The following is a 14,204-nucleotide window of genomic DNA, read 5'->3' as shown; positions in this document are numbered from 1 at the left end:
CAACTGAGGAAAAAAGCATTACAATAAATCGTGCTACCAATGGTGATTTAATCTAACGATCGATTAGCTCATATCACATCAAACCGTGCAAATTATTATTATTGTTATACTTTATTCTCAGATTATTAATGTTAACAACATCAGTTTTACGTGACTATATGAGTATAGTGTGTATTCGTGTGTAGATTTCAATTTCTGTACAGTCTAATCTCTAATTGTCATACCATTTACCATTTTAACCCAAAAAGCAAACTATGCTCCCTTCGAACTGGTTGTCTTTAAAATACAAATCTTATGTAATCCCAGGCTATCTGTAATCAGAAGCACATTTAAAACTGGAATATAATTTAATTTCATTCACATGTGTTTCATATAATCCTTTCTGAATTACAATCCGCCATCAAAATGATTTTTTGACATTTCATTATTCCAGCTGCTGTGAGAAAAGGCTATAAACGATCGGCCACCTGCAAGGATCCTCACATGCGATAGCCTAGTAGCCGGGACAACTTCTTTATGTTTACAGACGTGACGTAATGACGCAGCAACATGCTCGAATTACCCGTACCACTCAAATTAGAAAACATTATTATAAGCTAACCGTAGTTATGGACTGCAGCTTTAAGAGTACTGAGAGTACTGCATTAGAATTATTAGAGTACTGTTGATGATAGAGAACCATTTTGAATTCACTTCACATTTATTTGAAGAAATAAAATATGTAGAATGGCAATTATTCGTGTATGTATTGGTGTTTGTGTGTGAGGTGGGGATAGAGGTGAGCTGTGAGGACCTGTACAGTGGCCGTCATTGGAGAGTGTGTCAGGCTTTTGCCACATTTGTCGCCAAACGCACAGATGCAAACAAGGTATGAGAAAACAATGCCATAGGAATGCTTATAATAATAATGTTTATAAATATGCTATGCTCACTTATATCTTAGTTAATGGGGAAAAACATGTTTTACAAACTGATTTGACCTTTTTGTTATAACTGTGGAAATAAGGAAACACTGCAAATAAGGAAACAAGGCAAATGGCATGCAAATAAACAAGGCAGATACAGTTGCTTTCTGCACAGTATCTAAATGCACCTTTACTCTGCACTAATTTTTAACCAGTTATCAATAATTCAGGCAATGTGTAGATAAGAAATCTGTTGGGACTGTAACTGCAGGTGCAGCTGAGGCAGGTTGTGCCCTGCACACACCAAGAACAGGTGGAGCACAGTTTAGCAGCTGAGAGGAGGAGGATGAGACTCATTCACCATGACATCATGCAGGACTTGCTTAACAACAAGACCTTCCAGAGAAGTATCAGTGAGGGTAAGTGTCTTAAGTGGTGGAGGCACTTCCCTTTTGGTAAAGACTTTGGGAAAGACAAAAGGCTTTGTGCAAACATTACGCTAAGGCTCACAGACTGAGTGCATATGCACATGTGATAATATCTCAGACAGAGTGAGTTACTTAGCCCTACAGGGATAATTCACCCAAAAATGTCAAATCTGTCATCGTTTACTCACCCTCATGTATTTCTAAATCTGAATAACTTTCTGTGGAACACAAAAGAAGATATTTACTGTAGAATCCCCACTTTTTTTGTATGAAGAGAGTCATAGAGAAGAAAGTCATTCAGCAGAACAAAATCATACAGGTTTGGAACAACAATAAAGTTACTAAATAGTGACAGAATTTTCATTTTTAGAGTGAACTATGACTCTTAAGCTATTGAACCTGTTCTAGACAATCATTTAGTTTTCTCCAAGCATCTGTTTAGCATCTTGAGGAGGTGTTTTATTGTTTGTGAGACAGAGAACCATGATGAAGATGAGGCTTTGCCGACAGAAAGAACAAGAGTGGAAAGTGTCGAGCTGGTACTTCCTCCTCATGCCAATCACCAGGTCAACACATTCGGAGGCCAGATTATGGCCTGGATGGAAAATGTTGCTACCATTGCAGCCAGGTGTGTGTCTGCACACTTGCAAAGTGCATTTTTATACAGCAGTTAATATTTAGCTTTATTAACCCTTAGCCTGCAATAGATCAGGGTTCAAGGTTTGTAATGTTGATACAAACAAGCCGCAAAAGAGACTTCTGTAATGACAGTACATATAGAAAGGTTTACTTAAAGCATATAACATAAACTTAAGCTTTCTTAAAAACACTGTGAAATCAGATTTTGTGCCATTTAGTTAATCTGTGTTAGCTTTGAGGTCTATCTATATGCTATGTACTCCTAAGATATACACAATTAAAGGAATGGTTCACCCAAAAAAGAAAATTTACTCATACTCAGGCCAGCCGAGATGTAGATGAGTTTGTTTCTTCATCTGAAAAGATTTGGAGAAATTTAGCATTACATCACTTGCTCACAAGTGGATTCTCTGCAGTGAATGGGTGCTGTCAGAATGAGAATTAAAATAGCTGATGCAAATATCACATTAATCCACAAGTAACCCACACAACTCCAGTCCAACAATTAATGTCTTGTGAAGCAAAAAATCTGTGTGTTTGTAAAACAAATCCATCAAGATGTTTTTAACTTGCTTCTGGCTAAAATATGAGTCCTCTATCCAAAAATATTGCATTCTCCAGTGAAAAAAATTGTGCTGTCTGAATCAAAAGAGATCACAGATCAAACACCATTTAAAACCAGTCCAGAATACTTTTAAACAAATATGACGGTGCATTTTGATTTGAGAGAACAACAGGGGATGGACTTTTTAACTGGAGGAAGCACTGTTATGGATTATGGACTTGTTATGGATTAGTTTTTTACAAACATGCATAATTCTTGTATCATTTTGTTGTATCTAAAATAAGAAAGTCTCCCTATACAACCTGCAACTAACTAGACAAGTAGCAAATTAAATACAACAATATCTTCATGTTTATATAAGGAAGTATGTCAGCACAGGACAAAAAACATCTTGTGTCTTGTAATGGTCTAATAATTAATAAAAAACTAGAGACATATATTGGCTTTCTCTTTTTTCATTTTTTAGTCGTTTATGCCATGATCATCCAACTCTGAGGGCTATAGACATGTTTCACTTTAGAGGCCCTTCCCAGGTTGGAGATCGTTTGGTTCTAAAGGCCATTGTCAATAACACATTCAAGAACAGGTGAGCTTATATAATCTATCTATCAGTATCTAAGAGATGTATTTATATTTTAATGACTACACAGTGATGATGTCATACAGCTCATTGGCAGTATCTCTGGTTTTTTAGTATGGAGGTAGGTGTCTGTGCAGAAGCCTATCACGGAGATGAACCTCTGAGGCATATTAATAGTGCCTTCATGACGTTTGAGGTGCTGGATGAGAAAGGAAGGCCATGTCCACTGCCCCCCATAAAACCTGAACCTCAGGTGAAGAGTCCAGATTTTGTGTTCATGGTGCAAACATTCATGCCAACACTCACTTGATTGTTAAAGTAAATTGGATATTGTAAAATCTGAATTTTGAATACTATTCTGAATTTTCTGACAGGAGGGACAGAGGAGATATCAGGAGGCCCTTGCCAGGAAGAAGATTCGTCTTGATAGGTAGCAAAACTGGTGCTGGTCCATTCATAACAAAAACTCCAGTTTATAACCTCACAAAACCATGTGAGAAGAGTTGACTAGACTGCAAAACCTTCAGCTCACCCACAGATGGTGCTGTCAACACTGCTAAAAAAAAGTAGATCAACATTATAGATAAATATATATATTTTTTCTTATTAGGCTAATTAAATTAATATTGAAATGATATAAAGTAATATATAATTTTTCCTGAGCATCATTTAGCTGTATTGCCTGTTGTTCAATTTCTCTCAAAAACATGATTTGCTCATCTGGCCTTTGTTTCTACTCAGGAAGTACATTATCTCATGCAAGCAGACCGAGGTGCCACTGTCTGTCCCATGGGACACCAGTAACCAGGTAACTTTCCCTTCTTCAGAAAATACATGTTATCCAAAGGTCTGTTTACCATTACAAGGTCCAAACTTGTGGCATGAATAGGGCTTATGTGTAAAAAAAAATATATATATATATCAGGATAGACATCCAAAATAAAGATAAAAAAACAGACAAGATATGCAGAATTATGTAAATGTGACTGGCATTAAGAAATGGATTTCAGTAGTAATCAGATATTTACTATTTATATAATTTACAGTGTATTTACAGTGTGTTTCACTCACTCACCTTTTGAGCAAAATCACTGATAATGTGTAAAAGAGATGAAAAGCACTGTTTTTTTGTAAGGCTATTCTCACTTTCAGGTTTATCTGAGCTACAATAATGTGTCTGCCTTGAAGATGCTTGCAGCCAAAAACAACTGGGATCTCTGCTCAAAGAAGAACAATGTAAGCACTATTCTTCATATGTCAGTTGCATATTATAGAGTTCACACTTTAACATTAGATACCTTGTCTTGCACTGGGCAGGTGAGCCTGTATACAGTGGAGGAGAGTCAGAGTCTGTGTTTCAGGGTGGAGTTTGAGATGGAAATCCCAGCACAAAGAGCCTTCATCCTCCTCTCAGATATCAGTCGCAGACATGAATGGGACCAACACTATACGTGAGACACTATACATACCACAGTATTATTAGCTACTGTACTGACTCTTTTAATTACAAATGAAATAGGGAAGGCCAGAGATAAATATCATGCTTATTCGCTCAAAATGAATAAATGTAATGCTTTTTATTCAAAAACTGTTTAGTACAAAAACATAAGCAACTTTTAAAGTAGAAATAATGGTTCAAATGAATTATGGAGACATAAGTTGGTTTTCGGTTTCGAAAAGGTTTATGACAGGGCTGCATCTTGTCACCATACTTGTTCAATCTGTATGCTAAAGCCATATTCCAAAAGGCTAGGGGAGGATAACAGGTAGGTTGAAGACTGATAAACTGACGACACAACATTGCTGATTGAAACAAAGCAGAGAAAAGTCATTTGCAGAGAAAAGTCAAAGAATAAAGTTGAAAGTTGGGATTAGAACTGAACAAGATCATGTCGGATAACAACGGATAACATCGATAAATTTGAGCTCGATAGAGAAGAAATTGTGATTGTTACGAGTTTTGGGTGCCCTTCTGACCATAGATTCGACTAACTCTCAAGAAATATTACGTCGTTTGGCACTATGCAAGTCAGCTATGAAGTCTCTAGACAATTTTTTTTTTAAAGCAAGGACATTAGACTGTAGACGAAGTTATAACTAGTTCAGACTGTAATATTCTCAGTTGTCAAGTACGGTTGCACAAAACCAAATTCTTTTTTATTTCTTTAGTCTATCAGGTCACTAAGACTCTTAAAACAAAAAAAGACACCAAAACCAAATACTGGAGATTTATCAAACCTTTTTTTTTTACAAATAAGAATTAAAATATCTTTATCAGATATCCTCTTTATTTTGGAAATGAATTATGCATGCACATACCTGATATGGCCATTGTGAGCACTGTTATTACCAATGTTACATTAGTAAGTTGTATCTGTACATGTAAACTCTTTTGTCTGTTACATGATCATACTGTATGTCATTTTGAAATATCCATTATTCAAAAATGCATATCCAAATGCCAATTCAAATGGACCTTTACATTTTTTGTATTGTTTTGTGCAGTTTGTGTAAGCTGCTCCTTAGGGTTGATGAGGATGATTTCATCTATCAAGTTGTTACTCCTTCGGTCAGTAAAGGAGGACAATATCAGGACTTCATTTTACTGGCCTCTAGAAGACCACCCTGCGATAGCGGGTGAGGATGACTATAGCAATTCTAGGTGTGGTATTAAAAGCTAACATTTGCTACCTTTACTTCAGTGAAAGAAAAATATTACACAGACAGTTTTTTCTTTATTAGAAATAATATGCACTAATAAACTGTGAACAATAAGACCAGGTATGAAGTAAATAAGATAAATTTGTTGCCTTTAAATAAATAATTTAGCATTACATCAATGCTCACCACTGCATCCTTTGCAGTGAATTTGCAAATTTTAGGCAAATTTTCATTTTTTGGTGATCTATTCTTTTAAGCGCCCATGAGTTTCTCTAAAGGCATGTCCACATGTCGAAACTGCAGTTAATGAGGTTCCATCTTGTAAAACGTGTTCACGTTCTTGTAAAACTTGTAATTACAAGGTCCAACTTCACATGACCACTGCAATGGCATGTGGAAACGCATTTAAAATGGCAGTGGCCTTAGCAGTAAAATGTAGTTAAGTGGTTATTTTAATATATAAAATATTAAATATAATAATATTTCTGTTACAAGATGCAAGAATAATCTAAAAAAATAACGAAGGACATACAATACAGTTTAAAGCAGCTAGCACACAGTTGAATACGTCTAATGTCCCACAAAGTTTATTAATGCATTTGCATAACAGCTGTTACTTGATATGTTTTTTTTTTCTACTGATTACTGAAATTACACAGATTCATTTTGGCATTAAAGGGGTCATATGATGTTGCTAAAAAGAACATTATTTGGTGTATACACAGCGTCACACACGGCGGGCTTGAGTGAGCGGCGGCCGGAGGCCTTGAGTGAGAAACGGCCGGCCGGCTTGAGAACGGCATGGCCAGCGGATTCGACAAAGGAGCGGCCGGCAGGTTTGCGGCAACCACATGTGACGACCCCGGGCTGGACTCCGCTTCGTCCACGGTGAAAGCCGATCCGGCGATCCACAGTGCGAAGTTGATGTATTTCCTCAGCGACCAACACGGATCAGCTCCAGGCATGACGAAGCGGATATCGTTCTCTTTTGGAAGGCCAAACAAAGTAGTTTTGCTTTCACAACGAAACACACAGCGCCTTCATGACATGGCAGCAGCGGCAACAACAATACTACAGCGAGAATAAAAGTTACGCCTTCTTTCTTTGCGTGAACATTTGGCCGGCGTTATGCAAATCTTCCCACATCGTGATGTAGATGTGGGGGCGTGTTAGAACGAGCTGTTTTAGGTAGGCGTAATTGACTCTTAACTTTTATAAAGAATATCTCTTTGGATTTGAGACTTTAGTCTTTGCAACTTTACAGATCTTCTTTATGCACCAAGAGCTTGTAACACTCCAAAAAGAAAGGAAAAATTGAAATCGCATCATATGACCCCTTTAATAGTTTTGTCACAGAAATGCATAATTCCGAGTCTGAGGAAGTAAACAGCTTCGAGTAGAATGTCACGGGTTGTCATCTAGTAATTACGACATGGCATGAATGCAGCACAATTATATTTAAAATTTACATATAATGTATATTTGTTTTTTAGGGATCCATATGTAATTGCCCTAAGATCAGTTGCTCTACCCTCTCACCCACCCACAGAGGAATTCCACAGGGGTGAGGTGGTCTGTGCTGGGTTCACCATTTATGAGGTTTCAAAAAGTGTCTCGAAGGTAGGAAAATACTAAATGATGGTCACAATGTACTTCACAGTGAAGTGTCTTATAGGTTTTCTGTTTTGCCCTCAGATTTCCTACTATAATCAGGCCAGTCCAGAAGTCCTGCCATACATCTCCACTGACATTGCAGGTCTCTCGTCCAGTTTCTACTCAATATTCTGTGCATGCAGGCAGTATCTACTGGACAACATAATCAGCACATCTGCATTCACCCCTTCTGCATTATAACTGGCAGCTGCTGGGCTGAACTCATCATGATGTGCTACAACTGATATTTCAGTTTATGCTTTTACAGGGGCCATTTCTAATATTTTTGTAGTATTTTTAATTTCTTCCCACTTAAGTGTATTAGGGTTAAGCCAGAAATAAACTGTTTGAGTTCAGATACTCAAGAGGTTGTGAGACATTGCACACGTTATGTTATCAGTTAACCTGATAAATGTGTCAAAGCAGTTGAAACATGGCACGACTGTACTGTATGGCAATCGCATGAAGTTTTGCGCTAAACACAGTGGTTGAATTTTCAATGTTGCTGCTATTGCTTTGGAAAGAAAAAGAAAAAGAAAAAAAAACTTGACTGTGCAAGTTTTAGAGAGAGAACAGCAAAGTAATTTGGTTAAAAAACGGGAGAGTCTGCACTCTCCAGATGTGATGTGTCTGTGTATGATTTGGGAATGGGGAGATCTCTGGTCAAATTCAGGCCGACCCTCTGAATTTTTGTCAACATGTTTAAAAATTATTGGGAGCACAGGAGGTTTGTAAGGTACTTGGCTCGATTTGTAAGACTGGATGGCGCAAAATAATACAATAGAAAAAAGATCTTTCTCTGGCATTTCCCTCACTGTTTGCTCAGAACAAATATATTTACTCACTGAATCTGTCTCAAGGATTATTATTGAAACTTTGAATTACTGTACATGACTATTTTCCATCCCTTCTCTGACCTTTGTAAGTAAACAGGTCGGTTTTGTATTGTTCTACGTGTAAATTACCTCTTTTTATGAGACCTCTTTTTAATATCTGGTCTTCAGAATGTGAAACAAAGAAATAGCTGTTTATAAACACAGCACTGTAATAATATCCATGTATATTTACTGAAACGCATCCTGTACTGTACTTTACTGTCAATACATCGTTTATCAGATTGTTAGCTGTGCTTTTACGTTTCAAAATAATGATTCTATCAAAAACGGAGCAAAAGCGCATTCTATAGCGATTCTATTGAAGATCATTCGATCTGTGATTGTCACACAATGAAATAATCTACATAGTCAAATTCCTGAGAATGAGAGCTTTCTTGTGATATATGACTTGACTGTTTTGTGAAAAATATAAAAAATACACATTCTTCTGAAAAATTATTCGCAATCATTAGGCGGAAATTCGTGTGTGGGTCGAATACATTTCTAAGCTTCATTTTACTGCTTTTTGTATCATAACCAAAGGTAATGGTATTCTTTGTAAAGAAGACACTCTAAGCTTTCAAATGATACCATGTATGGGCTGATACCATATAAGGAAGGCTTTGCAAATGAAGCATAAACATTTTTTACTATCTGGGTCCTTGGAGTTTAAGTTAGCAAGGCAAGTTTATTTATAATTTATATTTCATACACAATGGCAATTCAAAGCGCTTTCCATAGAAATAATAAAAAACAGTACTCATTAAAAGTACATAAATAAAAATAATACAAATCTGAAAAATCGATAAAATTATATAAATGATCAAATGTGCAGTGCAGAAACAGAGTAATCCTTGTTGACATGTGAAGTTTTTTTTTTTTTAAATCCACTATAGGGCACCCCTTGTGCTCTAACAGCCATTTTGCAAAGCCACTGTTACAGTGCAACAGGTTCACATAACATCATGCTGAAATATCTTTAAAAATAAACCTAATTTCTAACACTGGGATCCATAATAATATTTACATATTACACCAAAACATTATTTGTCACTTAAAAAAAACTTTCTTTGCTTTGTCCTGTCTTATAGCAGTATTATTTTTGGCGCAGGGATGTATAGAAAATGACAGTTTTATTGTGTGTTTACTAATTCTTTGTCATTATGATTAAACATATAATGATTCAATTTAAAATTTGTAAAGACTGGCAACTGAATTTAAATAAAGTTATTGTTAAAAGTGTTAAATGGCCTACTTTTAATGTATGTATGAAAAAATGTATATTAAAAAAAAACCTCATTAATAATAAAAATTATTACATCTATGAAAGAATTCAATTATCAAAAATCTATCTTTTTATGTACATTTTCAGGTTTACAATCTTGTCCGTGAACTACTGAAACCACAGTTTAACTGTCATTTTGCAATGTCTTTGTCAGTGCTGCATGATCTTGATTTTCAAGCTGACATATTTGCTATATGTTCTCTGTACATATTAGGCATGTTGTAGAAGCTCTGCTGTCTGTTCAGTGCTCTGATAGCCATTAAGCTTGCAGTCCAAGTATTGAGGCCTCTGTCCTCTGCCTGATGCTCTAGAGTCATTGAGAAGCGTGATTGTGCATGGAGAAGGCTTCTACATCCAGTCACAGTCCTGTACAGGGTCTCAGCATGCAGCTGCAGTGAAACATCTTGCCATGCCCCCTGGAAGAGCTGCACCATGTCCTCCACCAACTCTGGTTTGTAGCCTTCATCAAGAACCTCTTTAGGCCAACCTGGAGCCAAGGTCACATATGGAAAGATTTGATCAATGGTTCTCAAGAATTCCGCCCCTGTCACATAGTCTTGAATATAGAAAGCTCCGTGTGCTATGTCCATGTTGACCCAGGTGGGGTGGTGCAGCAGGTCTCTGTCATATGCCTGACGGAGGAGCTCCAGTGTGAGGCTCAGCTGACTCTGGGACTTTATCCTTAAGTAGATTCCCCACGACTTCTTGGAGGCAAGAATCAGCTCCAGGCAGTCCTGTAGAGGCAGTTCAGGCTGGGATCCCTGAATGACGGGAATGTTTGGTTGACCTAAACTAGATATTACTGGGATCACCAGCATTCCCCCTTGGCTGTCTGCAAAAAATACTTGCATTAATATTGATCAAGATCTATGCATTTTCACATTATCACAGCTGTTAAAATCACACCTTCGAGCAGATATAGCAAATAATCTTTATTGGTCACTGTGTCCCACTGGATGTTGAGTCCATCACGGTTCATCGGCCTGAAATAGCCAATTATGTCCCCACCTGGATAAAATCTTCTGGGTCTGTTTCTCAGCTCTGAGAAAAGAAGATGCCTGTGTTACTGATATAAACAATTAGGGATAATTTAAAATTATGACCGAAACTGAAAAACAATAAATAAAAGGAACAAAATAAGAAATTCTGACAATTATTTTGCTATGCTATTCTGTTTAAATAAATAAAAAATAAAGCACTAAAAAATAAAGTCAATCATTTGAAATGTTTCAAGTTAATTTAGGCATAACAACATTACAATGTACAGTGTTAAAAATGTATATACATTTTAAACATTTGCTAAAGATTACAGAAGTCATTCAAAAACCAAGTAGCTTTCTGTTGATCAGTACGGCGAATTTGCATGAAAAACAATGCATGAAAAAGACAATGCAAAATCTACATGGGAATTGGTCTTCCTTTATGCAAAGAAGAAGAAACATTTTGGGTTCATAAAATAAACTTTTGTTGAGCAGTTGTACAATTACATGTCCAATATCAAACAAAACCTCTAAAAAAAACTCTAATAAGGCAGATAACCAATATTGTACCAATATATTGTACATCCCTATACACTATGTGAGGTTTAATATGCAAGACCATGATGTCACTTACTTGCAGCTTCTTTGAACTGTGAGAGCACAGGCTCATAGATGTCATAATAGATGCGCAGAGGGTTGCTGTTGTCTCTGATGAAGAGAAGGTCATTCACGGTGGGGTTCTCCTTTCCTTGCCACAGGGTTAAACTGAACCTGTATCATAACCAGTCCAGAACATAGTATAAACATAATCTTTTTTTTTTTTTTTTACTGGAATGAGTTAACTAAGTTACCTTGAAGACTGGCTGAGCAGCCAGCTCAGGTGTGGCCACCCATTCTTGGCCATCAAAGCATGGACAGGAAAGGTGATTTTCTGAGGGAGGTGTCTTACAATAGAGTACATCTCTTCCACCATACTGCGTGTGTATGTCACATTAGGGAAGATGGAAAGATAAAGAACCTTCCATCCTGGAGAAATGGTGACGTCAGGAAATTTCAGCTGAATGTGTTCAAAAAACCTTACAATAAAAAAAGTCAGCAATTGAAAAACACCATTAAGCAATCAGCAGATCACAAAATTAGTTATGTTGTTCAGAATATCATTACAATGCATTACATATTAATTGCATTCCAGACCCTGTTTTGACAAGATTTTTCAGGGCCTCTTTCTTCACGTTACACAGTTACGCCAGTAGGTGGAGATAAGTGATCGTCCATATGAGTGACCATTTATTAAACCATTCATTCCCTCAATTTGTTTAATCACAGTAATTCATTCAGGAATGAAACAACTGCCTGTTTTAATGAGCGAGTCCCTGTTTTTTTTTTTTTTTCGGGAATGAATCACAACTACCCCAGCTAACAATTTTTGGTTCCCAAAACGTTCTGGGAATAATAATTTTTTATTATTAAAATAAAATCTAAAAAATACCTTGTTCATGAATATTATGGGTACTGTAGGTTCGCTTTCGGTTTTCGGACTAAAAAAACAAAACAAAAACAAAAAAAACCACCACAACAACAACATTCTGAAAAGAACCTACAGACAATATTCCTAGAATGTTATTGTTTCCCAAAAATAACCAAATGTGAATCATAAGAGAACATTAGGTGAGCGTTCTGAGTTTTCTGAGACTGTGCATTGTTTTATGTAAAATGACCTTTGGTGGAGCAAAAAATATATATACATAACTGGAAATATTTGGTCTATAATGTAAGTTACTCAACTTCTAGTTTGAATAACTCTTGTACAAAAGCAATGCACAGCATCATACTTGCAGTGCTGCTTGGTCTAAATACCAGGACAGCCTGTTCTCTTTACCTTTTACTGTAACTACACATAAGCATCAACCCTGTCCACGGTTGATTCGTGTCTTTACCAACTGCTCAAGCGAGGATTTTACTGCATTATATTTCGAACTACGTGCCAATCAGGACATGTACTCATCTTTAAGCTATCTGGATGCTGATGAACATTTTAACTTTTTTAATTCCAACTGTTCTAATATTTTAAATGTTGTTGCTCCTCTTAAGGTGAAAAAACATAAGCACAACTCTAAGCCTTGGCTCAGACAGATCTGTAGAAGGGCTGAACGTAAGTGGAATAAGGATATATTCTCCTATGGAATCCTAAAGGACTCCCTTTCTGCATTTCAGTGAGCTGCTAATGCTTCCAAGCATAAATATCTCTCAGAGTTGATTTTATGTAAAAGTATCAGGCCTAATGCCTTATTTTCAATAACTGATTCTGTTCTCAATCCCACTATTAATAATTTTCAAGAGACGTCTGACTCTCTCTGTGAGGATTTTGCGAGATATTTTAAAGATAAGATCTCACTGATTACATCTCTAATGCCTTTGTCAGCCTATACGCCACTTGATGTCCCCTTTTTCTCCTCTACATGGTCTGTCTTTGAGCCTATCACCTTGGACTCCCTTAATGAGATTGTTGCAAGTTTAAAACCTACTAGCTGCCCTCAGGATGTGATTCTCACACATTTTCTTAAGCAAGTTTTTCAAGCTATCAGCTAAAATTTCAAACATTTTTGAAAAAGCTGTCCTAAGCCAATGTCTGTCTTTTTTTGAAGGATAACTATATACATGAGAAATTTCAGTCTGGTTTTAAAGCCAGTCACAGCACCGAATCGGCCCTCTTATAATTCTCACCACTGATACCTGGCAATCTATGGCTTTGGTCTTGCTAGACCTTAGCTCTGCATTTGACTTGGTCGATCACAATATTCTCTTATCATGTCTAGAAGCATGTGTGGGCCTTCGGGGTATGGTGCTATAATGGTTCTGCTCATATTTAACTAATAGGAGTTATTCTGTCTGCCTCAAGCACCAGTTATGTTTTATTTATTTTTTCCTTTTTATTCGAAACATCCCCAAAAGCATTAACTATATAATAATGAATTAATGCATTTAGCAGATGCTGACTTACAGTGCATTCAGGCTATACATTTTTTTACCAGTATGTGTGTTCTCTGGGAATTGAACCCACGACCTTCAGCGCTGCTAATGCAATGCTCTACCACCGAGCCACAGGAACATGAAACATCGATCATAAAATATCTTGATTCTTACCTTATAGATTATGTTGATCTATAGTGGGCAATGGTTCATATTTTTAATACGAGTTTATATTTAATGTGATTTTAACATTGAAAGTTAATGTGAATAAAAACATTGTAAGTTAGGCTACTTATCATCATAACACTTTCATTGTACAGAAAGAGAGCAAAGAACATTTACATTATCAAAGAACATTTTCACTGACAGTCTAGTTCAAGCACTCTCAAAAACTCCCATTAAAATTACTGAAGCTGTTTACACTATGAAATTAATATCTTACAGATTCGTACTCACATTTGCACTTTGTTGTTTTTGACGAGAGAATTCGCCAGAAAGAGGTATACATTCAGCGAGCGAGTGAAGAAAACGCTGGCATTTTAGCGATTACTCATCTGAACACCTCTGATTGGTCATTGCATTCATAAGCTCAACAGCATCGTGTGTGATTGGTTAATGCGCAGTGCTGTAAAAACGCGTCTGTATCTGGCTCAGTGCCAGACA

General features: G+C 36.6%; 2 protein-coding genes across 4 annotated transcripts in view; one reads left to right on the top strand and one right to left on the bottom strand.

The window, feature by feature from the left end:
• acot11a (acyl-CoA thioesterase 11a) overlaps positions 1–8,417 on the top strand; it is a 13,844-nt gene extending 5,427 nt beyond the window's left edge. The window contains exons 5-16 of one of the 3 annotated variants that reach the window (XM_016523574.1): positions 767–868; positions 1,177–1,324; positions 1,811–1,961; positions 3,004–3,123; positions 3,232–3,370; positions 3,492–3,547; positions 3,859–3,925; positions 4,270–4,353; positions 4,435–4,568; positions 5,623–5,754; positions 7,272–7,398; positions 7,474–8,417. In XM_016523574.1, the coding sequence (XP_016379060.1) occupies positions 767–868; positions 1,177–1,324; positions 1,811–1,961; positions 3,004–3,123; positions 3,232–3,370; positions 3,492–3,547; positions 3,859–3,925; positions 4,270–4,353; positions 4,435–4,568; positions 5,623–5,754; positions 7,272–7,398; positions 7,474–7,632 (1,419 nt within the window). In that variant the 3' untranslated portion in view covers positions 7,633–8,417. Of the gene's footprint in view, positions 1–766; positions 869–1,176; positions 1,325–1,810; positions 1,962–3,003; positions 3,124–3,231; positions 3,371–3,491; positions 3,548–3,858; positions 3,926–4,269; positions 4,354–4,434; positions 4,569–5,622; positions 5,780–7,271; positions 7,399–7,473 lie in introns of those variants that run through there. The other 2 variants (XM_016523575.1, XM_016523576.1) reach the window with 2 other exon arrangements.
• A 1,231-nt stretch (positions 8,418–9,648) lies between these two features.
• fam151a (family with sequence similarity 151 member A) overlaps positions 9,649–14,204 on the bottom strand; it is a 7,125-nt gene continuing 2,569 nt past the window's right edge. Inside the window, exons 5-8 of the mRNA XM_016523562.1 lie at positions 11,423–11,647; positions 11,206–11,342; positions 10,498–10,632; positions 9,649–10,423 (exon numbers count right to left, since the gene is read on the bottom strand). Of these exons, the coding sequence (XP_016379048.1) occupies positions 9,765–10,423; positions 10,498–10,632; positions 11,206–11,342; positions 11,423–11,647 (1,156 nt within the window). The 3' untranslated portion in view covers positions 9,649–9,764. The remainder of the gene's footprint in view (positions 10,424–10,497; positions 10,633–11,205; positions 11,343–11,422; positions 11,648–14,204) is intronic.

The sequence above is a fragment of the Sinocyclocheilus rhinocerous genome, unplaced genomic scaffold (genome assembly GCF_001515625.1).
Source record: "Sinocyclocheilus rhinocerous isolate Xijiao unplaced genomic scaffold, SAMN03320098_v1.1 scaffold930, whole genome shotgun sequence".
NCBI classification, from domain to species: domain Eukaryota; kingdom Metazoa; phylum Chordata; class Actinopteri; order Cypriniformes; family Cyprinidae; genus Sinocyclocheilus; species Sinocyclocheilus rhinocerous.
The sequence above is the reverse complement of the archived record's forward strand: the minus strand, read 5'-3'. Positions and strand labels throughout refer to the sequence as shown.